The sequence below is a fragment of the Anabrus simplex genome, chromosome 1 (assembly GCF_040414725.1).
Source record: "Anabrus simplex isolate iqAnaSimp1 chromosome 1, ASM4041472v1, whole genome shotgun sequence".
NCBI classification, from domain to species: domain Eukaryota; kingdom Metazoa; phylum Arthropoda; class Insecta; order Orthoptera; family Tettigoniidae; genus Anabrus; species Anabrus simplex.
Window position 1 is genome coordinate 276,686,834 of NC_090265.1, and position 25,488 is coordinate 276,712,321.

General features: G+C 38.7%; 1 protein-coding gene across 2 annotated transcripts in view; it reads left to right on the forward strand.

The window, feature by feature from the left end:
- Window positions 1-25,488, forward strand: part of LOC136886934 (1-phosphatidylinositol 4,5-bisphosphate phosphodiesterase gamma-1-like) — a 737,826-nt gene that overhangs the window by 541,686 nt on the left and 170,652 nt on the right. For both annotated transcript variants that reach the window (XM_068231056.1, XM_068231055.1), the window contains one exon: window positions 21,994-22,108. In XM_068231056.1, coding sequence (XP_068087157.1) covers window positions 21,994-22,108 — 115 coding nt within the window. The remainder of the gene's footprint in view (window positions 1-21,993; window positions 22,109-25,488) is intronic.

Consider the following 25,488-nt stretch of genomic DNA (forward strand, 5'->3'; position numbering starts at 1 on the left):
CTAGGTATATGAATATTAAGAGCTCAGACAGAAAAACATTTCTAGGGAAAGAAGAAAGGCAGAAATATTGCAGGAACATATCCAACAATTGTATCAAGGTAAAGATGTAGATGATACGGTTCTGGAACAAGAAGAGGCTGTTGATGCTGATGAAATGGGAGACCCAATTTTGAGGTCAGAATTTGACAGAGCTTTGAGAGATCTAACTAGGAACAAGGCACCTAGAATTGATGACATTCCCTCTAAATTACTGATTGCTTTAGGAGAAACCAGCATAGTGAGGTTATTCCATTTAGTGTGTAAGATGTATGAGACAGGAGAAGTGCCATCGAATTTTCAGTAGAATATTGTTATAACTATTACTAAGAAAGCCGGTGCTGACATATGTGAAAACTACCGCACTATTAGTTCAGTATCTCATGCCTGCAAAATTTTAACATGTATTATTTACAGAAGAATGGAAAGACAAGTTGAAACTGAGTTGTGAGAAGATCAATTTGGCTTCAGAAGAAATGTAGGAACACGTGAAGCAATCCTGACTTTGTCTGATCTTAGAGGATCGAATTAAGAAGGACAAGCCCACATACATGGCATTCATACTAAATCTTGAAAAGGCATTTGATAATGTTGTTTGTACAAAGCTATTTGAGATTCTGAGGGTGATCGGGATCAGGTGCCGAGAACGGATCTGTATAAAAATAAGTCTGCACTGATAAGAATCGAGGGCTTTGAAAAAGAAGCAGTAATTCAGAAAGGAGTGAGGCAAGGCTGCAGTTTATCTCCCCCCTCCCCTCCTTTTCCGTGTTTATATAGAACAGGCAATAAAGGAAATCAAAGAAGAATTTGGGAAGGGAATCACAATCCAAGGAGAGGAAATCAAAATGCTGAGATTTGCTGATGATCTTGTTATTTTATCTGAGACTGCAGAAGATCTGGAGAAATTGCTAAATGGTATGGACAGAGTCTTGGGGAAAAAGTACAAGATGAAAATAAATAAGTCCAAAACAAAAGTAATGGAATGCAGTTGAAGTTATGTGTTGAAGGAAATATTAGGTTAGGAAATGAAGTATTAAAGGAAGTAAAATGAAGTATTAAAGGAAGTAGATGAATATTGTTACTTGGGTAGTCAAATAACTAATTATGGCAGAAGTAAGGAAGACATAAAATGCAGACTAGCACAAGCAGAGAAGGCCTTTCTTAATCCTACAGGTGCCGTGCAGTATAGTCTGTAGTGCCAGGCGAATAATGTAGAAAATTACTTGTTGGAATAATAATTAATTTCTTTCTAATGATGTTGGTGAAATTATGCTAGAGGAAGTGGAAAGGATGGTCAATAAACTCCATTGTCATAAAGCAGCAGGAATAGATGAAATTAGACCTGAAATGGTGAAGTATAGTGGGAAGGCAGGGATGAAATGGCTTCATAGAGTAGTAAAATTAGCATGGAGTGTTGGTAAGGTACCTTCAGATTGGACAAAGCAGTAATTGCACCTATCTATAAGCAAGGGAACAGGAAGGATTGCAACAACTATCGAGGTATCTCATTGATTAGTATACCAGGGAAAGTATTCACTGGTATCTTGGAAGTTAGGGTGCGATCAGTCGAGAGGAAGTTGCATGAAACCCAGTGTGGTTTCAGACCACAGAGAGGCTGTCAGGATCAGATTTTCAGTATGCGCCAGGTAATTGAAAAATGCTACGAGAGGAATAGGCAGTTGTGTTTATGTTTCGTAGATCTAGAGAAAGCATACGACAGGGTACCGAGGGAGAAGATGTTCGCTATACTACGGGACTATGGAATTAAAGGTAGATTATTAAAATCAATCAAAAGTATTTATGTTGACAATTGGGCTTCAGTGAGAATTGATGGTAGAATGAGTTCTTGGTTCAGGATAGTTACAGGGGTTAGACAAGGCTGTAATCTTTCACCTTTGCTGTTTGTAGTTTACATGGATCATCTGCTGAAAGGTATAAAATGGCAGGGAGGGATTCAGTTAGGTGGAAATGTAATAAGTAGTCTGGCCTATGCTGGCGACTTGGTCTTAATGGCAGATTGTGCCGAAAGCCTGCAGTGTAATATATTGGAACTTGAAAATAGGTGCAATGAGTATGGTATGAAAATTAGCCTCTCAAAGACTAAATTGATGTCAGTAGGTAAGAAATTCAACGGAATTGAATGTCAGATTGGTGATACAAAGCTAGAACAGGTCGATAATTTCAAGTATTTAGGTTGTGTGTTCTCCCAGGATGGTAATATAGTAAGTGAGATTGAATCAAGGTGTAGTAAAGCTAATGCAGTGAGCTCGCAATTGAGATCAACAGTATTCTGTAAGAAGGAAGTCAGCTCCCAGACGAAACTATCGTTACATCGGTCTGTTTTCAGACCAACTTTGCTTTACGGGAGCAAAAGCTGGGTGGACTCAGGATATCTTATTCATAAGTTAGAAGTAACAGACATGAAAGTAGCAAGAATGATTGCTGGTACAAACAGGTGGGAACAATGGCAGGATGGTACTTGGAATGAGGAGATAAAAGCTAAATTAGGAATGAACTCGATAGATGAAGCTGTACACATAAACCGGCTTCGGTGGTGGGGTCATGTGAGGCAAATGGAGGAGGATAGGTTACCTAAGAGAATAATGGACTCTGCTATGGAGGGTAAGAGGAGTAGAGGTAGACCAAGATGACGATGGTTAGACTCGGTTTCTAACGATTTAAAGATAAGAGGTATAGAACTAAATGAGGCCACAACACTAGTTGAAAATCGAGGATTGTGGCGACGTTTAGTAAATTCACAGAGGCTTGCAGACTGAACGCTGAAAGGCATAACAGTCTATAATGATAATGTATGTATGTTTCTGATGGAGAACATATGCCAACTGACACTGTATATAGAAATTGTCTGTAAACAAATGGTTCCTCTTATTATATAGGTTGCATTTACCAACAATTTCAGTAACTACTTTCTGTGCCGTGCCATTTGGGTCACCTGAGGCAAAAAAAAGTGCTTGCCATTGTACAGCTCAGTATGCAACACATATCCAGTTTTGCTTTCACACAGTTCAAACTTTTTGATGCCAAATCGAGCATGTTTCTTGTTTGGCATGTACTGTATGAAAGCAACTCTACTTTTCATTCCAGTCAAGGATTCATCTAGTGAGACTTCCTGCGTTGGAATATACAATATTTTCCTTGTGCCAAGAATCATACCCAGGTTCATCCCTTGGATCTGCTGTGGCATTTGAATTCAAATTTACCACTCTGTTAATTAATTGGAAGTCATTCCTGGACATTGCATTTAAAAAGAATGGCATATACTGGGAAAATCTATTGTCCCAGTGTTTCTTTTCATCCTCTTTGGGATTTAAATCCATATTCAAAATGCATAGCCACTTTTTTTAGTTTTTCATTATCTACAGATTTGAACATTTTCAGTCTGCTGTGATGATGTCTCACCAGATAATCCGAATGCTGTTCTAACACTTCAACAGCATAATGATTCGTTTCACTAGCTATCATCACCCACAATTCTTAAAGAAAAAGGAGATCAAAATAAGACATAGCATTTGAATTTCTGGGGGTGTTAGCTTGGAAGCCAGTTTTTCTTGGCATAAAATCAATACCATTTTTAACAGGCTCTGGTCCGCTAACTTTCTGCCATGAGACATCTGAATGACTGATTGTATCACTGATGGGATCAACTGGATTACAATTAATAATACGACTGAGGTGTACCTGCAGTGGTATATCACCATCTTCATCATCAGGGTGTTCAAATGTTTGGACATCCCTAAATCCACTTCCTTGGGCATCCTTAGAATCGTGTATGCTGTTGTCATCTTCTTCAGAATCACTGCTGTTAATTTCACCATTTTGCACATCACTAAAATCACTCTCATCTTCCAATAAACTACTTAATCTCTCAAGATCTCCTGCATTGTTTTCAGTTTGGTCAGCCATATCTGTTTATAATGACCACATGGCGCATGCATCTTCAATGAGTAAATACAACAGAAATACTTATCCTATTAGAGTACCAACTTAACTAAACACAATCACGAGACTTCCTCGTCACCGTCTGCTTCCAAGAATTGCGAAAAGATGTCGCAATATGTCTGAAAACACGCACGTAGTCAGTCAATTTTTTCGGCCCTGGCACTACAAAGCAAATGGAAGAGTGGGAAAAATTGACTCTTGGCACTTGTAGGGTTAAGAAAAGTAATTTGCTCACTTTGAACATTGATATCGAAATTAGAAACATGTTTTTGAAGACTTTCGTCTGGAGCGTGGCATTTTATGGAAGCGAAACATGGACAATAACTAGCTCAGAAGCAAAGAGGATAGAAGCCTTTGAAATGTGGTGTTACAGAAGAATGCTGAAGATGAGATGGATAGATCGCATCACAAATGAAGAGATACTGAATTGCATTTGTGAGATGAGTTCGATTTGGCTAAATTTGACCAGAAGAAGGGATAGAATGATAGGACACATCTTACGACACCCAGGACTTATTCAGTTGGCTTTTGAGGGAAGCGTAGGTGGTATGAATAGTAGGGGTAGACGAAGGTATGAATATCACAAGTAGATTAGAGCAGATATAGGATGCAGCAGTTACGTAGAAATGAAAAGGTTAGCACAGGATAGGATGGTGTGGAGGGCTGCATCAAACCAGTCTATGGATTGATGACTCGAACAACAACACAGATTGGCTGAAATCACAGTTTCAAACTCGAAGTATATATCAAACACACTTTGCTGTCAAATGAAACAAAATCAGTGCTGAACTGATGAAGATATCAGCGATGACAACAACCATCCAAAGTAAGTACATGGCGAACAGACAGAAAAAAAGCCGACCTGAAAAATATATGATATCAAAAATCACAAAATGACTACAAAACGCTATCATCTTCACATCAGAAATTATCAGAGTAATCCATGGTCAAATATATGGAAATTATACCTGATCACAAACATGAAGGTTCAGTTTAAGTGACTAAATTACATAAATTACTATTAAAGAGTTAACAAACAACTCAGAGTGGTGGAAACTACGTCATCTGCATCGGCACATAAAATATGACAGTCATATGTTACACAGTTGGGTAGGTTTCAATGAGATGAATAAATACATAAATAAATCATCTGGAATCTGTTATCAAAAATCAGATTTATAACCATCAGATGTAAGAATAATTTTATAAAATCAGAAATGACTGAAAATAGTCTCACAAATATTACAAAAGAACAATTATTGTCCGACCTTGTAGCTGAAATGCAGTAGAAGAAATACATGCATATAAATCACACACTGTAGAAAATAACGTCACTTTTGAAACTTAAATTTCTATAACCAAACCAAACCCCATGGCACTACATCCCTTGAAGGGCCTTGGCCTACCAAGCGACCGCTGCTCAGTTCGAAGGCCTGCAGATTACTAGGTGTCGTGTGTTCAGCACAACATCCTCTCGGCTGTTATTCTTGGCTTTCTAGACCGGGGCCGCTATCTCACCGTCAGATAGCTCCTCAATTCTAATCACATAGGCTGAGTGGATCTCGAACCAGCCCTCAGGTCCAGGTAAAAATTCCTGACCTGGTCGAGAATCGAACCCGGGACTTCTGGAGAAGGGGCAGACACGCTACTCCTACACCATGGGGCCGACTCAAATTTCTATAGGTCCAGGCAAAAAAACTTAAAAACATTTTTAATTAAACCTCATTTGTACATAACCAATGTATACATAATTTAGTGTTTTACATAATTTTTATTAAATGCAGTTTATTTATACATAACAAAGTTAAAATAATGTCGCCGATGTATGCATTTCCTCTGATCAAAATACAGATGAGTTAAAAATGTGATAAATTAGAGTCGGCTTTGTTGATGGTGGGACTTAAGCTGGAGATGTCAGAGGAGTGTGGTGCGATAGTGTAACTGTGGTAGTTCATTCCACTCTATTAATTTTATTCAGTGTTTATAGCTAAAAGGACTGAAACATGTCCTGAAATATGTTTGTATAAAGTATTGATTTGAATTCTTATTAAAGAAATTTTATCTTACTTTAAGTGTAACAAAGGTTGTAGGACTGCATTTAATGGATAGATCTCATCTCATCGTACAGAATTTTATGCACATGAGAAAAATTCCTGTTAACATTTTCTTAATATGAGATGGCATAAGCATAGAATATGAGTGTATCAGCAAAGAAAGCAATCGTAGGAAGATGCATCATAAACACATATCATAACACTCATCATTATAAATTCAGTATAACTCTATAAAGTCGTTAGTTGCCTGTGTGTTAAAGATTTATAAAATGATTTCTATAAGGCTCACTCTACCTCCCATAGTTTGCAGTATTACTGAAATTAGTATAAAAAGAGAGCGCTTGCTGGCGAGATGTAGTGTTTACAGTGTGCTATGTCTTCTGGTATGGGCTAGAGCAATTTGTTACTTTCATTGACCTGTCTCTGTCTCATCCTTGGCTTTGATAATATGAAAGTGACCAAGGTATGAGCGATGCTAGTAATACCATTCCTTATGCAGCCAGTCCCTGTTATGATTGGTGTGAAAATATTGCCCACAGGGTCGGGTGGTGCATGCATTTCAGTGGGCTTGACAGACTGATATGCAATAGCAACTTCTGGCTCAGTGAGGAAAACAACTGGAAACTACCTCACTCCTCATTTCCCTAATATGCCTCTTCAGTGACGCCTAGGCTGTCTATGATAGCCTTTGGTGGAACTGTGGAGGATCAGACCAGCCTTCGGGCTGAATACCCCACATACACATACACATACACATACAACAACATATCAGAAGATGCTCTATCCATTCTCTCATCACAGTACACTCTAATATAAGTTAAGTTTGGGAAAGACTCTACTAAGTTCCCTGTCAAACATAAAATATACAACATAGATTTAACACTCGAAACGTACGAGGTCAAAGATGGAACACATTATGTTTAATAAAAATTTCTCTTCATCTACTGTAGTGAGAAGCACTAATTCAGACAAGATCTGGTAAATTTGGGTAAAATATGGAAGCTAATAGGAATGGTAAGCTTCTGCTGGACTTCTGTGCTAGTATCAGATTAGCAATTACAAGTACCTTCTTCAAGCATAAAGCTACCCACTGCTACACATCAGGAATAATATTGCATGCAACATAGTTTTTGTTAGGTACGTAAATGAGGGAATGATGTGGGTAGATTTAACAGTTGGACTTCACCAACTTTGAATTCAGGAAATCTGATAGGAATATGTGGGTTTTCCAGAGATTTTTTTTATGAAACGGGCCACTATCTGATCTCTAGTGAACTATGAATCTCTAGGCCTAGAATAGAGAAAGTGAAATCTTTCTGCGGAAGAATAAGGGTAGAAAATCTCCAGGATGAGGAAATTAGACGGAAGCACGTAGATATGATTAGTGAAAAGTTCCAAATAATGTGCAGTAAGCAGGTTCAGGATATAGAAAGAGAATGGGTGGCATACAGGGATGCGGTAGTTAAACGGCAAGGGAATATCAGGGAACAACTATGTGTAAAGATATGAAAAAGCGAACATCTTGGTGGAATGATGAAGTGAGAGCAGCTTTTAAACTTAAAAAGAAGGCTTATCAGAATTGACTTCAAACAAGGACTGATGCAGGCAGGGAATTGTACATAGATGAAAGAAACAGAGCGAAACAAATAGTTGTTGAATCCAAGATGAAGTCATGAGAAGATTCCGATAATTAACCAGGAAAGTCTAAGTCAAGCAACAAGGAAACGTTTCTGGACAGTAAACAATCTTTACTTCAGTCTGTTTTCAGACCAGCTTGGCTTTACAGGAGTGACAGTTGGGTGGACTCAGGATATTTTATTCATAAGTTAAAAGTAGCAGACATGAAATTAGTGAGAATGGTTGTTGCTAAAAACCAGTGGGAACAATGGCAGGAGGGTTCTCAGAATAAGGAGATACGGGCTAAGTTAGGAATTAACTTGATGGATGAAGCTTTATGCATAAACTGGCTTCGGTGGTGGGGTCCTGTGAGGCGAATGGAGGAGGATAGGTTACCTAGGAGACTGTGTTGTTTCTCTGGAGGGAAAGAGTGGCTGCTTCACACATTCACACAAGATTAGGAGCCGTATGTAGGGGAGCAGTACCAGGTCACAGGAACCATGACAGTACGCAGCCACATGGCAGTCAGCAGACTATTGCCACTCTGAGTGCCTTAGGGTACACCGTGCTACCTCATCTGCCATAATTGCCAGATCTCACCCCTAGTGATTACACACTGAAAGAAGCAATGCGAGGTAAGTTCATTTCCAGTGACGATCTTCAGACAGCTGTCCAGCAAGGTTCTGGAGTACCCGCAAGGAATGGTTTGCTACACAAATACGTAAACTGCTGGAATGATGGCAAAGGTTCATAGACATTGGTGGGGAATACCTGCAATATACAGTAATAAAGAATCTTACAAACAGAAGGAAGAAGGAAATGCATAGTGTTTCGGGTAAATCAAGTGAATTCATAATAGATCCCAGGGAATCACTGAATAGGTGGAAGGAATATTCTGAAAATCTTCTCAGTGTAAAAGAAAATTTTGGTGACGTCGCAAACAACCAAACTCATGCAGAGGAGGACAATGATGTTCGTTAAATTACACTTAAGGAAGTGGAAAGGATGGTAAGTAAACTCCATTGTCATAAAGCAGCAGGAATAGATTAAATTAGACCTGAAATGGCAAAATATAGTGGGAAGGCAGGGATGAATGGCTTCATAGAGTAATACATATATACATGCATACATACATGCATACTGTACCAGTAAAAGTTCGGGGCGTAAGGCATGAGAAGGATCTCGGGTAGTGGAAGTTGGTTTTTGGAGCCGGTACAGAGCAGGATAGACTCGCAGGGCGAATAATAGATGGTTATACCCTTTTTCAAACAATTTATTAATAATGTTAATCAATTCACCACCCTGCAATGTCGATATAGAATGCAAATAATTTGTTGAAATCAAAAGGGTTAACGTAAATCTTCTTGAATGCAATTTGTGAAAATAAATAAATCTCACAGATCCAATAGTCTTTTGCGAAAACATAAAGTGTCAGTTTTTCACCTAAAGTCTTTCTAAGTATTATGACATGACATGAACACACTTATAATTGAAAATAAGAATTTGAACTTCTGTTGAGAGTTTCTCAGTTGTGAGCCTTGAAACATAGAACACTTGAAACTCCTAGAGTCTTTCTTATGTGAAATAGATTTTGAAAATAGATTTATCATTAAAAGATGAATTTTGAGTAATGGTGGAAAACTACGAAGTATCGTCACACGCAGCACTGGGTAAACCACTGTTCACGATTGGTAAGAAGGAAAAAAAAAAAAGGTCAGTTTGTGACTACTCACTTATTAAAAAACTTGGCTTATGAATACTGATGAGAATCTGGAACATTCCGCGGGTGCGGATGATGACTTCAAACTTGAAGTTCCACGAAGAAACCACGTTGACGTCATAGATGAAATGATGTTGAAGGTAGTTGGATCTTGTAGAATTTTCTGAAGATTTCTGCTGCTCGTGGAAATGATCTTAACACACGGAACATGCAAATAGTATTTACAGATACTATGTTGATTTTAGGACGTCCAATGAGTGATCACAGTCCTTGTTGCAAAAAAAAAAAAAAAAAAAAAAAAAACTATTTTAAACTGTCACTGAGAACGTCCAACACAGTGCAAACACATAATATTTCTCATGACCGTCTGTAACCACAGTCTTTAAATCGTTGTCCTGACAGATAACACTGATTCTCTAATGTTGATAGAACTATCTTATTTTAGAAAAAGTTCTGAACTTTCACTAAGTTTATCACTGTAACACGTCAAGTCCTAATATGGCACATAAATAAAAAGACATAGTCCAAGGATGTGCTATGTTAGAAAATAAGTTCTAGAGTAGTTAAAGTTACTGTACACGACAGTTTCTGTTGGTAATTTAATATTGTGTGCAATTAATTAAGTCCACACGTCATGTTGTGAATGTCCAGTATATAACTTCGAACTTCACTGATTTCGTACGTGTTATACTTTGAAATGTCTGTAAGTTATATCGTAGTCGCGGCACAATAGACTACTTACGGTGCGACATCTTTTTTTTTTTCAAGTACGATGGCGATTTACTAGCCCGTAATTTCGTCTCCGCGAAACACGACGAAAAGTACTGTCTTCGAGACTGCACGAACATACTATGTGAGGGCCAGTCTCCCCTCTCTCTTACTCATACACATACTGCACTGCTAGACTGGACTGCTTGCAATGAACTGCACTCAACTCAACACAGAACAACTACCTGTTAGCCTTGACTCAGTGGCATATATAGCTGGCGCTGGGAGGGGTAGTTTCTCGGTCATGTGACCGTGAGTGCGTAATTTCTGTTAGATTTTAAATCATTGTAACTCAGAAACCATAGGATGGATTAATTTGGAATTTATAGAGGTTAGTTTTCATGACGTCCGCTACAATTTAGCGTTTGTTCCATTAAAATTGGTACAGGCGTTGAAAACTTGCGAAAAGAAAGATATTTTCGAGAAATATCCCTAGGGGAGGTGAGCTTTGAACGATAGGTGACGTCACTTGACTCCGCCTAGCGCACTCGTGGAGTCTGGTACATACTGGAACATTCTTTTACTTAGATGTTCGTACGTCGAACGGATGTTATATGCTGGAACAACATTTCTTTTGATAACTATGGACCAGGACCTAGGCTTTACTGGTACATTTTCCCCTTGGTTGGACAAAAAGAAAATACGCAGGATTTTCTTTTGCAGGCTTTACTCTTCCTGTGGTACATATTGTTTTATGTTGGCTGAGTTATAAATACCCTCAAAAGTGCCATCCAATTTTACAATTTCATAAGCCCCGTTTCTCAATACAGTGCGACACGGTAAGGACCTACGAATAGTGGACAGAACTTAGCGTAAATCCTTCTCTCAGGGTTGGAAGTAGCTGGTCTCCGTATTAAAATAAGGTCTCCAGGATTCAATGGTCTTCTGAACTTCCTATTATGCTGGCGTCGTTCTCTGAGGGCGGCTGCTTGTCTTAACCTGGTCAGCGCGTCATTGATCTTAACTTGCTGCGGCACAATAGCATTTGGTAGAGCTGGTAAAATTCTGTCCCAAGGTCGCTCTGGTTTTGACCCATGATGTAGGCTGAGAGGAATGTCATTAGTAGATTCATGCACAATAGAGCTTATAATTTTTTGCATTACTGGCAAGACCTCGATCCACTTCCAGTGATGTTCGCTACAATAATTTCGACAGAATTTGGCGAGTTCTCTCATTATTCTTTCAGCAGGGTTAGCTTCCGGATGCCTAATAGAATTCATGATATGACGAATGTTGAGTTCTTCTAAAGCCTGTTGGAATTCTACGGAAGTGAATTGCGTTCCGTGATCCGTCAGTAAGTATTCAGGCTTTCCCATCTCAGGGATGATGTTCTTTTTCAGCCTCCTTAAGATGCTACCGGCATTAGCTTTCTGGATAGGCAACAGCATAGTATATTTGGAAAAGACATCCACAACTACAATGACATGTCTGTTCCCCCTGGTCGCCTTTGGCAAAGGGCCGTACAGATCGATTGCCATTATTTCTCCGGGCTTTTCCGGGATCAGTGGTTTAGGAAATTCCTTGAGGAGATAATTATTCGACTTGATCCGCTGACATAAATCACAGGACCGCAAAATTCTTCTAGTGTCTCGCCTAAGATATTCCCATGTAAACCTTTCCTTAATAAGGTTGAGAACTTTATCCGTACCAGCATGACCTGAGATTGAGTGGCAATGCCATATGATAGCCTTCCTGATTTTGACAGGTGCATAAATCCTGCATTGCGTCTTAGCTAAGTCTACGTACTTCATAAGAATCCCATCCCATAAACAGAAGTTTGAAGAAAGTCGTTGGAGACGTGTGAATTCGTCATCATCGGCGAGAATTGAACCTGATAAAAATCGAATTAATTCCCTACAATTGGCGTCTCTTCGTTGCATCTGGGCAAGGTAACACAGTTTGTGAAGACATTCTTCGTCATCATCAGTCATGATGTTAACCTCGTGAACTTCAATAACTTCAGCAGGGTTGCGGCTGAGGGCATCTGCTAAGCCATTCTTCCGACCAGGCCTATGTATTACTGTGAGGTCAAACTGTTGAATAAAAAGAGCCCATCGGGAAACTCTCTCATTCGTCATGTCAGATGACAGTATGAATGTCAGAGCTTTATGGTCTGTGTAAATCGTAATGGGATAGCCGTAGACGATTTTCTTCCAATACTGGAGAGAAAAAACAACAGCCAGAGCTTCGAGTTCAGTTATGGTATAAGACTTTTCGTGAGGTCGTAGTTTTCTACTTAGAAACGAGATGTAAAGTCTGTGATCGGGATCTTCAGGTTTCATTTGATACAGCACTGCGCCTATTCCTACAGAGCTGGCATCACACTCTATGAAGAATGGAAGAGAAAAATCTGGATAAACTAGTTTAACAGAGTTCTTCAACATGTCCTTGGTGGCAAGGAAAGCTCGTTCACATTCCTCAGTCCACTTCCATCTATTATTCTTAAGTAGTAGTTGCTGAAAAGGAGCTACCGTCTCAGTGTAATCTGGACAGTGTTGAGAAAAGAACTGACAAAGTCCTAGGAACTGTCTCACGTTTCTAATGCGCTGAGGTCTAGGAAAGTCAATGATCCTCTTAATCTTGGCAGGGTTAGGTTGAATTCCATCACCACTAATTACATGTCCTAAGAATAATACTGATGTTTGGAAAAGTTTACTTTTCTGGGCATTTATCTTAAAAATTCTTCTTTTCCAATTCCTGCAGGACCAGATTGACATCTCTCACGTGCTCTTCGAAAGTTCTCGAGGCAATCAAAATGTCGTCAACATAAATTGTAGTTATATCCTTTACATCATCTGATAAGTGTTTTTCCAAGGCTCTGATCAGAACAGCTCCCGAGTTTTAATACCAAAGGGCATTTTGTTGAAAACATAGGTCCTATTTTCAAATAAGAAGCCTGTGAAAAGCCTACTTTCAGCATCCAATTTTATGTGATAATATGAAGAAGTTCCGTCAAGGCAACTAAAGAAATTCATGCCGTGGAATCTTCTGATGATATCCTTAAGCAATGCAGGACGGTCGTATTCTAATGTCAGTCGGTCATTTAAGACCCTCGCATCAAGGTAAATTCTGATACTGCCGTTAGGCTTACGCACTATGGCCAATGGATTCAAGTACTTAGTTACGCAAGGCGAAATTATCCCATCATCTGTCATTTTATGAATTAAGTTACGAACTTCTTCTCGATATTTCTCGGGGACGGGATATGGTTTCTTCTGATAAGGGGACAAATCACTTACATAAAGATGATATTCGTAGCCAGCTATCTCTCCAGGCTTGTCATCGAATACACATGCAAATTTTTTTAGAACATCATTTTTGGCCTCCTCCTAATTTTACTTTAATTTCCCGATCTTCAACCACACTGGCTATAGACATTATATAATCTGGACCTATAATGGAGTTCTCATTGAATAGGGACTCTGCATCATCCCCGCTTTGGTCACCCTTTCTACATTCTGCTTCAGCTGGCGCAACCTTGCTTACAGCGGGCCCAATAATGTCACCACCGGCTTCTTCGAAACGGGCTCCATTCTCTTGAACTTCCAGGTCACTTCGTCCTGCCAGCTGTAGTCCTACGGAACTATTCTTTAATCTTACGAGGTTGGCATCATAGTCAATGGTTCCTTTGTATTTGATCATAAAATCTGATCCAAGTATTAAGTTGAAGTTAAGACGTGATACTACCAAAAATATGTGTTCGAATGACTGGCTGTTAATTTCAAATTCTAAAAATGCCTGGGATTTACAGTTAACAATTTTATCAGGAACTATTCCTCTTACTTTGATCTGAGCTACAGGCAGTAACAAAACATTGTTCTGATTTTTAAGTGAGTCTACAAGCCTATCAGAAATTAAAGAAGCTTGCGCTCCAGAATCGATGAGCGTAATCACCTGTAGGTTGCCTGTGGTACTGTTATGACAGGTAATGAACGTGTAATAATTGGCCTTGGTGTTTGTGCGTCTTCGAATAGTAATTCGGAATCGTCAATGTGCCAGTAATTGATAACAGCAGTACAATATTTTGAAATCTCGTCCTCATCGTGTTCTGTAGTCAATCTCCCTATTGTGGGATCGGCTGTTTTTTTTTTTTTTTAGCGCTTGTTGATTCAGGATCAGGTGGTTTTTGTTCTCTTGGCCCGTATTGACGTTGGTATTCCAGGGATGTGGCTCCAAGCTCATCAGGACGATATCTCTCCCTGCAGTATTCCCGTGTATCCTTCCATCTACTTTCGAGTTCTCGTCATCTGGACTCACGATTTTCTTCAGGAGTGCTTTCAAGCTGTCTCCATAAATTCCTGGCTTGGTAAGGGTGTCTATCCTGATCCTTCTGACGTCTAAAATTCCGGAATCTGGTTGGGTTGGTAGGGCTTAATCTGCCTTCTTCACGTGTCCTTGGTTCCTCTCTCTCCGGCGGTTTTATTTCCGCAGAGTTCGTATTTATTTCTCGACTCCTGTTAGTTTTCGGACTAGATTGGGTATTAGCCGTATCTAACCTACGCAAAGTAGCGTCGAAATGTTCCAATGTTTTAATGTTGGCAGCGACTAGTATCTCTTGAACATGAGGCGGATATTAAAGTGTCAGGATCTGAACAAGTTCGATATCTGGCAAAGGTGGATCTAAAAACTGTAGCTTCTTTAATTGCATTAGGCAATAATCGGAATATCGGGAAGTATTGACTGAAGTATTGTATTTACTAGAGTAGAGTTGCATTTTGACGAGGTGTTGTCTTTCTGAATCCCAAAAGCGTTTGAGAAGTGCCTTTTTAAAGTCGTCATAGTTTTTAAAGTTGCTCTTAAAAGCTATGAACCATGATAAGGCTCGTCCTTCTAGAAGTTTGGATACTACTCTAAGTTTTCTATCGTCATCTACCCTATTCTCTTCCAGGTAATCGTCGACATTTAACAAAAATTCCCGAGCAGTATACTCGTCACGTCCTGAAAATTTGACTGGTTTGTCATCTAGTACTTTAATGAGGGTTGTTGTGCTATGTACTTCCTTCGAAGAACCAGGAATTGTGACGTCAGTCATATGTCTTTTGAGTTTAATTTGATTCATTTCTTCAGACAAATTTTCAATTTTAGAATGAATTGAGGTGTCTAAATTTTTTATTTCATTTCTCAAGTCAGTTTTAATTACTTGTACGTCTTCACAGAAAGCAGCTATCTGGGTATGCGTGTTGTCTAGCTGTCCTGTAATACGCTTGTCAAGTTCTCCTTGCGTGCTCTTAACTAATCCTATCTCGCTACGTAATTTGCCCACATCGTTCTTTAATGCATCTCGCAGGTTTTCCTGCACCTGAGCTAACTTTGCTTGAGCTTGTGAGATGTTACCATGGGATTTTTGAAATTCAGTTCGTAAGTCTTTGAGTTCGGTTGAAAATGCTTGAACAGAAGGAAGAACATTTCTAAGATCTTTGTCTAAAGACTTGATGACCTCTATCTTTATTTCTTCCTTGATGGACTCTAAGTTTTCAACAAACTGATCCCGCATGTCTTTCAATGTGGCTTCGACTTGTGTACTAGAATCAATACGTTTCTTTTCGAGGCGAGTTCCAGCTTCACGGAATCGTTGCTCGATAAGGGCACTGGATTCAGTGAGCCTTTTATTAATGACTTTATCGGCCTCTGCAAACTTAGTGTTCAAGGTCCTATCAATTTTAGAAGTTAAGTCTTCGACTTTGCTATTTGACTCAGTTAACTGCGCTTGTAGTTGTGACTGTAGTGTGGTTATTTGTGTGTTCATTTGAGCCTGTAATTGAGTATTTTGTGCTTGCAATTGGTTATTAGACTCAACCATTTGCGCCTGTAATTGGTTATGGGACTCGACCATTTGCGTCTTAGACTTATCGATCTTAGCATTCTGATCGTTAATGCTAAGCCTGAGAGCTTCGATTGCTGCAAGTAAGTTATCCATGTTTCCAGAATATTCAAACAAGTTCTTTGAATTCGTAATAGTTGCAGTCGAATCCTGTACTTAAATTGCAATTTATTATGACTTGAATCGAACACTGAATATTGCGATGATGTCTATTATAACTGGCGTATCATCTATTATTATGGCACGGCTCCAAATCGAGCCTCTGCAATTGCGGCGCCATCTATTATATATTCTATCCTCTCTGTACCAGTAAAAGTTCGGGGCGTAAGGCATGAGAAGGATCTCGGGTAGTGGAAGTTGGTTTTTGGAGCCGGTACAGAGCAGGATAGACTCGCAGGGCGAATAATAGATGGTTATACCCTTTTTCAAACAATTTATTAATAATGTTAATCAATTCACCACCCTGCAATGTCGATATAGAATGCAAATAATTTGTTGAAATCAAAAGGGTTAACGTAAATCTTCTTGAATGCAATTTGTGAAAATAAATAAATCTCACAGATCCAATAGTCTTTTGCGAAAACATAAAGTGTCAGTTTTTCACCTAAAGTCTTTCTAAGTATTATGACATGACATGAACACACTTATAATTGAAAATAAGAATTTGAACTTCTATTGAGAGTTTCTCAGTTTGTGAGCCTTGAAACATAGAACACTTGAAACTCCTAGAGTCTTTCTTATGTGAAATAGATTTTGAAAATAGATTTATCATTAAAAGATGAATTTTGAGTAATGGTGGAAAACTACGAAGTATCATCACACGCAGCACTGCGTAAACCACTGTCCACGATTGGTAAGAAAGAAAAAAAAAAAAGGTCAGTTTGTGACTACTCACTTATTAAAAAACTTGGCTTACGAATACTGATAAGAATCTGGAACATTCCGCGGGTGCGGATGATGACTCAAACTTGAAGTTCCACGAAGAAACCACGTTGACGTCATAGATGAAATGATGTTGAAGGTAGTTGGATCTTGTAGAATTTTCTGAAGATTTCTGCTGCTCGTGGAAATGATCTTAACACACGGAACATGCAAATAGTATTTACAGATACTATGTTGATTTTAGGACGTCCAATGAGTGATCACAGTCCTTGTTGCAAAAAAAAAAAAAAAAAAAAACTATTTTAAACTGTCACTGAGAACGTCCAACACAGTGCAAACACATAATATTTCTCATGACCGTCTGTAACCACAGTCTTTAAATCGTTGTCCTGACAGATAACACTGATTCTCTAATGTTGATAGAACTATCTTATTTTAGAAAAAGTTCTGAACTTTCACTAAGTTTATCACTGTAACACGTCAAGTCCTAATATGGCACATAAATAAAAAGACATAGTCCAAGGATGTGCTATGTTAGAAAATAAGTTCTAGAGTAGTTAAAGTTACTGTACACGACAGTTTCTGTTGGTAATTTAATATTGTGTGCAATTAATTAAGTCCACACGTCATGTTGTGAATGTCCAATATATAACTTCGAACTTCACTGATTTCGTACGTGTTATACTTTGAAATGTCTGTAAGTTATATCGTAGTCACGGCACAATAGACTACTTACGGTGCGACATCTTTTTCTTTTCAAGTACGATGGCGATTTACTAGCCCGTAATTTCGTCTCCGCGAAACACGACGAAAAGTACTGTCTTCAAGACTGCATGAACATACTATGTGAGGGCCAGTCTCTCCTCTCTCTTACTCATACACATACTGCACTGCTAGACTGGACTGCTTGCAATGAACTGAACTCAACTCAACACAGAACAACTACCTGTTAGCCTTGACCCAGTGGCATATATAGGTGGCGCTGGGAGGGGTAGTTTCTCTCGGTCATGTGACCGTGAGTGCGTAATTTCTGTTAGATTTTAAATCATTGTAACTCAGCAACCATAGGATGGATTAATTTGGAATTTATAGAGGTTAGTTTTCATGGCGTCTGTTACAATTTAGCGTTTGTTCCATTAAAATTGGTACAGGTGTTGAAAACTTGCGAAAAGAAAGATATTTTCGAGAAATATCCCTAGGGGAGGTGAGCTTTGAACGATAGGTGACGTCACTTGACTCCGCCTAGCGCACTCGTGGAGTCTGGTACATACTGGAACATTCTTTTACTTAGATGTTCGTACGTCGGACGGATCTTATATGCTGGAACAACATTTCTTTTGATAACTATGGACCAGGACCTAGGCTTTACTGGTACAATACATGCATACATACATACAGACATACATACATACGTACATACATACATTGTTATACCTATAATAGTTTAGTCTGTAAGATTTTGTGAGTTAACAAATTGCTACCATAATCCTTTATTTGCTACCACTAGTGTGATCTCTATGTCTTCTATAGTACCGGTACGCGAACCTTTTCTTGATCCCAAGTTCCCATTCAGCACTATGGAGCTCAGGGATCAAGAAAAGGTTCGCATACTATACACATTGTACATTGAAATCACTAAGCATTGAGTGTAACCACCATGTCCTAGCTCTCTCCTGCTCTCCATTGCTGAGTCCACAGTTCTTTTAGATAAGCTATCCTTCACATACTCCACTAATGAATCTGATTCATTTGCACAGTTTCATCCAATGTGTACACTCCTTACTTTCCTTTTATTTCTTAATACAAATATTCATCATCATAACCATCATCAGAGCCTGATCAGTCCTATTTTGGAGCTAAAGTCTCCCCCATCATCATTCAGATTCTTCTATCTTGGATAGTTCTCATCCACAGTTTTCCATCTCTCACATACCTCTTCATTACTGCCTTCATCTAGGTCTCTTGCTCCATTTCTTGTGCTTGACCAACTTCCAATAAACTTCTTTCCATCCTTCGCTAACTGACTGTCATACTGTATGTATTTTGAGTACTTAGTCAAAGCTTGTGTAGAACCTCATGTCATTAGCTGGCATAGATGGCCTAGGCATCGCTGAAGAGGCATATTAGGGAAATGAGGAGTGAGATAGTTTCTAATTGCTTCCCTTACTGAGACAGAAATTGTCTTACTAAGTACTGGAAGACTGTAAGAGTAATTGAGAAGTGTCTGTTCAAAAGTTCCTATTTCTGTCATAAGAAAGTTGTGGGAAAATGCAATAAACATATAATAAAAGGCACATGGGACAAACCCATGATCGGGTATGATACAACTATTTAGAACTATGCTGTGATCCCAGATGTACATGATGGGTGTTCTATCATTATATTAACATTAATAAAATAAATGGAAATAGTTCCTTTTGATCGGGTACCACACAGTTAGCCCTTTTTATTTAGACACATTGGAAATAACCCCTCTTGACTGGGAATGAGGAAATAGCACACAGTAAAACAGCAACAAATACATCATAGATTTACCTACTTTATAACAATTTGGGATAAGTTGCACACTAATTAACAAGAGAACATGACACTTGACTGTCCCACACTTCATGTTCAATGAAATCACAATTCGTTCCTCCACAATGTCACCCACAGCTTATTGTATCAATCAGAATCAGTATCTCCACAGTGCGTATGATCATTGCATAATGTTTGTTACATACGGTCCACTACCGCATTAAATTATTTTACCACAAAATATCGACAGAGACATCTAATTCACCATTAGTACACAGTGGTATTACTTTACCATCACACAGGTACGAATATCGAGTGATCACAGCAATGTGCATCCAAACTACAGGTCAGTGGTGTCATACCGTGTCTTTGTGGCCGATGATACACCTGCCTGCCAACAGGTATCACCACACATATGCCTCCGTGTCCAGTATAGATCTCATACTTCAAACACATTAGTGAAAACCTACAGGATATATGCCCTTTGGAATGGGAATATCTTTCCTATCACCCATAAAAGGAAGGAAATAGTCTTGTTTGTTCCAGACTTTCATTCGGTAATTCCGAACGTTCACCAATGTTCACAATACATATAGGACCTTTTGACCCGGATCATGTTGTGTGTGTTTCCACAAGAAATTACACCTTTTTGGTCTGCAATTCATGTGGCATTCGATAGTGTTCAACCACTAAAATGCATGTGGACATAATACTAATTTTTTAAAAAGTGGAAATAACACATTTTGAACAAACACTTCTCAATTGTGGTTTATTTTGTTTTGTTTAATTTAAAGGCTTTAGGATATTGCAATTAAGACTTGTGCACCTAATGAGTCTTGTTCTGCCCAGTAACCTGTGTCACTGTAATGTCTTTTATGACATGTATAACTATTTGAGGATTTCAAAGAGGTACCATTCCAGTGTTTATCTGGAGTTGAAATATGAAACCTTAGAAAACTGTGGATTAACAGTACACGGTGTCCGAGAAGTCCCCATACCCCTAGTTTCATATTATAGTGGAGTACTTACATATAAAAACTATGAATCCAGGGAATCTGTATGTGCACCATCATGCCTTACACAGAGTTCTACCCGTCTCCAAGTCCTCATTGACATCTTGCGGAGCATCTCAGGAGTTATGGAACGAAAGGCTTCCTCCACACTTTGGAGCAGTTCTTCATTAGTCGTGTACCGACGTTGAGCCACATGGGACTTGATTATTCTCCATAATGAGTTGTCTGGCATGGTAAGGTCCGGGCTTTGCGGTGGCCATTTCAACGGGGCTGGAGATGTTGGTGAGCCACGGCCAATCCAGCGGCCTTGAAATTGTTCATCAAGGAACTCGCGCACCTGAATAACAAAATGTGCTGGAGCCCCATCCTGCTGTAACCACACATGACCCATGATTCCCTTGTCTTGAAGCTGAAGTGTTAACCAAGATTGTAACATATGCAAATAAGATTTTCCATTCACATACCCATCAAAAAATTATGGTCCGCACAAGTGACATGATGATATCCTGGCCCATACCATAACATGAGGGGGGTTCCTATCCAACTCTTGCACATAATGAGGATTTTTCTTAGACCAGAAAACCACATTCCTCCTATGTGAACTGCGATATATCGCACATTCATCAGAAAATAACACTCTTGAGCAAGACACGGCAGTTGGGAATTGTTTCAACAAAGCACGGCAGGCTGCAACTCCTTGCTCTATGTCATTGTCGGATAATTCATTCATGTGCATTGGCCTAAATCCTTCCATTTTCAAATCTCTTTTAATGTGGTCATGCATTGTTGACCACGGTACTTGAAGTTCAGCTGCTCTTTTGTGAATGGATTTCAATGGAGACTGCTCAATTGATTGAGCGACGGTGGCACACGTTTCTTCCCGCGTCTTCTTACGTCCACTACGCGGCCTGTCTTTGACACTGCCTGAAGCAAATGCACGTTTCTCCCAATCAAGCAGAGTAGCTTTACGAGGTGGGGGTTTGCCAAAGCGATCTCTAAATGCACTCATTATCACTATCATTGTTTGCCCCGTATGTGCTTGTTTGTGCACCCACACATACGCCACTAATTGCTCCTCAGCAGTGTAGCTGTGTCCGCTCACGTCCGCCATGACTTAACAACTGAAATGAGACCGACAACAACGCTAGCAGCAGGGATACTAATACCAATAAAACAACTATTGAATTCCCCAATTATACAAACTCAATTGTCCACCCCATAATATAACAAAATAATAATATGAAACTTATGAAACTAGGGGTATGGGGACTTCTCGGACACCATGTAGATTTTAAACTTACTTGCTGTTCATGTTCATTAGTAACACACCTCACTGGCTTGCAATTAACACATAGCACCAAATGTTTTACTGGCCTTATTTACTGTAAATGTCTGATAATACTAATGTGACATTTGTGGAAATTAATATCATGTGACTGACTGTTATACTTACACTGCTCTGGAAGTAGAAATGCTAATTGTCAATTCCTGAATGGCTTATTTTCTGAAAATGAAGTTGAATGTATAAAATTCCTGTTGTACTATTATAGAAAGATTTTATGTTTGCTATACCATAGGTAATTATATATATATTTTTTTTTTCAGTTACAATTTAGTCGTGTTTATCCCAAAGGCCAACGTATCGATTCATCGAATTACATGCCTGTACCTATGTGGAATTCTGGGTGTCAGATGGTTGCCCTGAACTATCAAACACCAGGTTTGTTCAGCAACTTTATCTCTTAGTATTGTTGTGGTACCATGTTATTAGGGCCCGGATGTTTATGACCTAAATATGTTAGAATATGTAAGCATTTATGACCTAAAAAAGTATTAAAATATGACAATAAATATGACTTCAACATGTTTTTGATAACATTTTCTATATCTTCATAATCTTGCTGTGGTTTAAATTAACATTATATTGAAAATATTCTTTTAAAATCTAGCATATTCAATAATAATAAAAAATAGGCCTAAGTATTAATATTAATTTTTATTATATTTGGAATATATTTGATAACTTAATCCAGTGGTAACTCTCGACTCTGCACAGAATCAAAAAAATGTCACATTGTTATGGGCGATCAGAAAGAATTACAATAGCAAATGACATATACATTTCTAAGTTTTCAAATAGGAATGATCTATTTTCACACAACATTGACTTGTAATGGGGTAAAGACCGCTCAGTATTGCAGGATGTTATTGGGGCATATTTAAAATATGTCAAATCATTAGAGTTCAGTTGAGGCTCATTTTTCTGTCACTTTCTATGCATCTGTCTTTCTATACAACTTACACTCCTAATTCACATATATATTTATAAGAAAGATAATTGTAAGGAATTACAGACAACAATTACGAGATATAAAAAATCCGTCTTTGAAACGACTGCAAGCAGGTAATGATATAGATGTTGATTCCCATAGGAAACCTGAAATATTTGTCCCAAATGAGTAAATTTATAATACCAATATAAATGGTCCGTTATTGGACATTATAAATTTTCCAGCTAAGTCATTCCTGGCTGCCAGCGTTTCGCCCCCGTGTGCTAAGTCAGGCTCATCAGTTGGTACATAGTACACCCACCAAGATGCATGGCTAATACGTACCGTAGAGGCGACTGTGTAGGCTACTTGGAGCCACCGGCAGAGCCAGTGCGCTATGAGAGACTTTGTCTCATTACCAAAAATTGATGCCTGCTTGGCCATGAGATGATACAGATTTATAACACTATAAATTTACTCATGTGGGGCAAATATTTCAGGTTTCCTATGGGAATCAACATCTACTGTATATGATCTGATGGCCAAGCAAGCAAGCAAGCATCAATTTTTGGTAATGAGACAAAGTCTCTCATAGTGCATTGGCACTGCCAGTGGCTCCAAGTAGCCTACATAGTGGCCTCCATAGTATAAACTAGCCATGCGTCTTGGTGGGTGTGCTATGTACCAACTGATGAGCCCGACTTAGCACACAGGGGCGAAACGCTGGCAGCCAGGAATGACTTTGCTGGAAAATTTATAATGTCCAATAACGGACCATTTATATTGGTATTGCAAGCAGGTATGCAAAAATGGAATTAAAAAGATAATATGACAAAAATATGAAAAATCACAGGGAAATATGACCATAATATGAAAAATTACAGGAAAATAACAAAAAAGGTTAATAAAGCCAAAATATGACTATGTATGACCTGTCAAAATTTCATAATTTGAATCACAGTAGGTAAAATCATGCTTAATTTGTATTTTCCTCAGAAAGTACATAAAGATCATAAACATCCGGGCCCTACATATCATCACCTCCTCTCACCGAAGCATGTGAACGTGTACGACGTTAAATTTTCTAGCATACTGGAACAACGTTTATCATCATTAAGTTGCTCCAGAGAACCTCACCGTACAATTACCCAATTGAGCTTGGTGATGCATGGTAGCTACAAATGTTATTGCATGTTAATTGTTTATGTATGTTATCCACCCTACCATTTAGTGCAAATAATGTAGGATGAGTAAAACAGTTAATAGTATGTTAATAATGTATCTCTTGTAATTGAAAATAACAATTTCATGCTGTTACATACAGTTGCACCAACAGCATTCAGAAGAAAACTTTTGTTTTTTGCTAGGGGCTTTACGTCGCGCCGACACAGATAGGTCTTATGGCGACGATGGGATAGGAAAGGCCTAGGAGTTGGTAGGAAGCGGCCGTGGCCTTAATTAAGGTACAGCCCCAGCATTTGCCTGGTGTGAAAATGGGAAACCACGGAAAACCATTTTCAGGGCTGCCGATAGTGGGATTCGAACCTACTATCTCCCGGATGCAAGCTCACAGCCATGCGCCTCTACGCGCACGGCCAACTCGCCCGGTCAGAAGAAAACTGAAGAAGAAAGGAATATTATGCAAATAGGCTTGTATACATGCAGATTATTAATATTTGTTCATATCAAGCTCCTGAGATTAAATATCATGCATATAGGCCTGTAAATACTCACCACATGGGGCTACAACACCTGATGAGTCCTATCAAGTGATTGCTGCTCAGCCTGATGGTCTGCAGATTACGAGGTGAAGTCTGGTTAGTGCGACAAATCCTTTTGGTTATTATTCTTGGCTTTCTAGTCTCACCATCAGATAGCTCTTCAGTTGTTCTCACCTAGGCTGAGTGGATCTTGAACGAGCCCTTGGACCCAAGTAAAAATCCCTGGCTTGGCTGGAAGTCAAGTCCAGGGCATATGGGAAAGAGACAGACGCACTGCCCCACTTCAACCACAGGGCCAGCCTTGCATGTACTCATATTATTAATATTATTTGTTCTGAATTCCAAAGGTTAAATATTATGTAAATTGGCCTGTATGTCTTAGATAATTATTTATTCATATTCAACTCCCAAGATAAAGTATTATGTACATAAGCCTATTTGTACTGAGATTATTACTTGTCACTTTGAAGCTCCCAAGATCAAGTGTTATGCAAATAGGCCTTTGTGTACTCAGATGATGATGATGATGATGGTGGTGATTATTATTATTATTATTATTATTATTATTATTATTATTATTATTATTATTATTATTATTATTATTATTATTATTGATGTTCTGGGGTTTTAAGTGGACCAGAGAAAGAAAGAAGTGTGAAGGGTAAATGGCTGGACAAAGCGAGAACCAAAGATTACATTTTGAAAAACATGTTTTTCAGAAATACCCTTTTCTTTGAAAATCTTTTCAGGAAACAACAACAACAACAGCAATAGAGATTTAACACTAGGAGATAACAGACAAGCTTAGAAGTTTAGCTAATTCACAATCAGGAAGAAAGAACTTCCATTTTCATACAAGACTTAGAGTCGAAACCAGACTGATAGGTCTTATACAAATCTTTGGCACTAATTAGATGCACTAGCCTTTGCGAATGAAGTCCCCAAACAAAGGGATTCTAGAACCTTACTTTGTTCAAAAAGTAAGAAGTTGAAGCTTCTACAGCAAAGTTAAGGGGAATCGAACCTTCAAAATGAGAACGGCTGCATATCAGATGGGCCTTGAACCCTGAACAGCAATTTACAATATTTACAGATTGCAAGAGCCAAAT